Raw genomic sequence first — 3,649 nt, forward strand, 5'->3', positions numbered from 1 at the left:
GATAAAATAGACAATTACAACATTATTTAAAAAATATACTTTTCATATATTTTATTTGTGTTCATTTGTATTAGTCACCTGTGAAACCATAGAGAAAGTACAGAAATACTGAAAATAATTAACAACACAGTATCAGTTACATGCATTAACCTGGATTCAATGCTTAATGCATAGGCCAGTTTGTTTGATTACCCTTGATATAGCTTTATGAATATGTTTCAATGTGTCCATAGTGCTAGTCTGCAGGTAGTACTGTAGTAAACAATAAGCTGTCCTCTGTCCCCCAACAGGTGCTGTGGCCGAGATGTGAGAGAAGGTCATGCCTTTGCTCAAGAGAAACATTCAGCCTCGGCACCTGTGCCACGGAGCAGTGCCTGATGGGATTGGCAATGAGCTGGAATGTGTAACCAACAACACACTGTCCGCCATCATCCGCCAGCTCAGTAGTCTGAGTAAGATCACAGTAACTCATATTTAGTTTGTACCACAACATGTTCAGATGCTTCACTAATGAGAGATCATTACAGGATGGAAGATGCTTTTGAGATAATCAAACCCAAATTAGAATAAAACTATTTCTTCACTGCTTTAAGAGTGCTTAAATGTCCTTAATCCTTTGAAGGTGATTATAAAAAATAACATGACTGTGTTTAACACTTATTTTTAGCTTTTAACAAGCCAAAAAACCACATTAAACCCAAAGCACTTATCATCTGACTGTTTCAGTTCTCGTACATAATTATCCAACACTAGACAGTAATGACATCTATCTACTGTACACTCAATTAATGATGTGTGGTAATGTCTATATAAGCATTGGAATACCTGTGTGTTAAGTATTACAGTTTGTGTACTGAAATATGTGAAACAGAGTAAAATGTGGAGGGAAAGCAAAAATACTCCTGGACATCTGGCCCATGAATGCTCTGATTAGTGTGTGTGTGTGTGTGCGTGCGTGGATTTAGTGAAGTTACAGGAGCTTAGAGCTTACCGTAAAGCTTTGTATCGCGGGCAGATAAGATGGAGAGTGAGTGGGCGGAGACTCAAAACAGAGGCAGTCTAATGATAGCCTCCACATTAAGTGGATCAGAGCAGTTTGACGTGTGCCATTAATGCTGTTGTGTGCGGGGACCCAACACACAGTGTGTATAATACAGAGAAATAGAGAGGATTCAGACATGAACAAACATTATAAGATATATGTTTTATATATGTGTCATTAAATATGAGCCACTTCTTTCTTTACCTCTGAGGTTTGAAACACCTTTCTATGTATTGACAGCTTCCTCACCTTTCCTGCTGGTTCTTTGCTCTTTTTTTTTGCAGGTAAACATGCAGAAAATGTTTTCGGGGAGCTTTTTAATGAGGCCAACACCTTCTATGTGCGCGCCAACTCACTCCAGGACCGCATCGACCGCTTGGCCGTCAAGGTCACCCAGCTGGACTCCAGCGTGGAGGAGGGTGAGTTCACTGGAAATCATCTGTCTGTTGATTAAATGACTTATTTTCATTCTCAACATGCATTGAATGAAACTTTTAAACGCCTGTGTTACTGTTTCGTTAGTCTCTCTTCAGGACATTAACATGAGGAAGGCGTTCAAAAGCTCGACGGTCCAGGACCAGCAGGTTTTGTCCAAGGGCAGCACTCCGAACTCAGTGGCTGAGATGCACAACAGCAGCGACAGGCCTCCTCCCCTCAGCGACCTCACTGCCTTCAGGTGCTGCATGCCAGTTGTTAAAACTACAACATCTGAACAATGAACATTTTCAGTTGTCTCATTGTTTTTTCATTTGGATACAGAGAGGATTCCACTGATGCCATGAAATTCTACTCTGACCCGTCGTACTTCTTTGACTTGTGGAAGGAGAAAATGCTTCAGGACACGGAGGAGATGAGGAAAGAAAGGAGGAGGCAAAGGGTGAGAGCTCACCCTTATCCGTCTGCTTTTGTTTTATTTATCTATTTGGCAAGTAGGTGTTCATCTCTTTTGCTTTCCCTTCATCCATCTTTTCCCAGGAACAGAAAAGATGTGTGGAAAGCAGCACCCTTCAGCGTGAGGTGAAGAAGGTGAGAAAGGCTCGAAACCGCAGGCAAGAGTGGAACATGATGGCATTCGACAAAGAGCTTCGTCCAGATCACCGCTATCCGCAGAGTCTTCGCCGAGGGGCATCATCTGAGGGCTCGCTCTCCCCAGACGGCAGGTTAGTGCTTCATTATCTGACAGAGTATGGATGCAGCATAGGGAATTTTGAATTTTGAATGTCACAAACTGCTATGATAAGTTGTTGCATCTCCTTTTTCTGATACAGTATATGAAATGTTTTGGGCAAGTTTCTCTATTCACTGGAAAGTCATGCACAACGCCTGTGTGTCTACAATGAAAAGACTTCGGGTAATACTGTAACAATTGAACTAATTGAATATTATAAGGATTTTCCTGATGACACTTAATGTTCTCCATCTTTCTGTCCCTATGTTTCCTGTCAATCTTCAGTTTTAAATATCTAGGAATGGTAACATTTATCTTGGAAACATGGGCTATATGCAGAAATCTGATAATCAAAAAATGTACTTGAACACTTGAAAATTAAAGACATGGATTTGGAGGAATGAAATGTACAATGTACTTTAGTAGGACGAGTAGATCCTCTTTTCATGAATAGGACTTTGTGGCTCAAATAGCAATTCCTCTGCCGTGTGAAGCTTGAATTTTTATTTCATAAAAACCAATCCACCATCTGGATAAGTGAAGCTTTCTGCTTTTTTTCATTGTTTATCCAGGCCTGACCTCCTGGGATACCCCGTCCCTCCAGTGCCTGCCCAGGCTGCTTATAATCATGCCAAGTCACGTGATTACGTGCCGGGGAACGCACACCCCTCACCACCTGTGGAGCATGAATACCACAGCATTGATGTAAACTACAAGATGGTAACCTACGCCACGGCAGCAGAGCCTCACGCTGCAGTCCGAATGAACGGTTCAGCACTTCCACCTGTAGATTACAAGTATGTTTTTGTTGCATAAGCAGAAAGAAGAATTAAGTAATAGTATGTCTTTTCCACAGCAACATAATCCTCTTTCTTTCACTGTCGACCAGCTCTCTCCCCCCGCCTCCTGCCCCGGGCCCTCCCATCCCATCAGCCCAGACAGCCTTTGGGTTCCCTCTGGGTGCGCTGCCACCAACACCACATAATGGGGTTTTGCACGTAGGCCCAGGCTCCCCGCTCCCACCTGTACCTCCTCCGGGGTTGCACATGTTCCCTCCTCCCCCAGGCCCCCCACCTCCACCCCTCCCTCCTCCAGCTGTATCCTCACACCTAGCAGGACACAGTGAAGGCGGCAGAGCTGAGAGTAAACCCGTGAGAGATGGGAGAAGTGACCTGCTGTCCGCCATCCGCATGGGTGAGTCTGGGTTTTGGCATTGTTTCTGACCATATATGTTCTGCATGTGACAGGTGAACAATATGTGATCTTGTGTGCCCTTATTAGGCATCCAGCTGCAGAAAGTGCAAGAGCAGCAGGAGCAGCAGAACAAGCGGGAGCCGGTGGGGAACGACGTGGCCACCATCCTGTCTCGGCGCATTGCGGTGGAGTACAGTGACTCTGAGGACGACTCTGAGCTGGACGAGAACGAGTGGTCAGACTGA

At 44.2% G+C, this 3,649-nt stretch overlaps 1 protein-coding gene across 1 annotated transcript; it reads left to right on the plus strand.

The window, feature by feature from the left end:
* The first annotated feature begins 319 nt into the window (after positions 1-319).
* Positions 320-3,649, plus strand: wasf3a (WASP family member 3a). Its single transcript, XM_054626493.1, has 8 exons — positions 320-452; positions 1,327-1,461; positions 1,565-1,718; positions 1,802-1,919; positions 2,018-2,202; positions 2,783-3,007; positions 3,100-3,404; positions 3,492-3,649. The coding sequence occupies exons 1-8, from the start codon at positions 320-322 to the stop codon at positions 3,647-3,649; spliced, it is 1,413 nt and encodes a 470-aa protein (XP_054482468.1).

Source organism: Anoplopoma fimbria, chromosome 24, assembly GCF_027596085.1.
Source record: "Anoplopoma fimbria isolate UVic2021 breed Golden Eagle Sablefish chromosome 24, Afim_UVic_2022, whole genome shotgun sequence".
NCBI lineage: Eukaryota > Metazoa > Chordata > Actinopteri > Perciformes > Anoplopomatidae > Anoplopoma > Anoplopoma fimbria.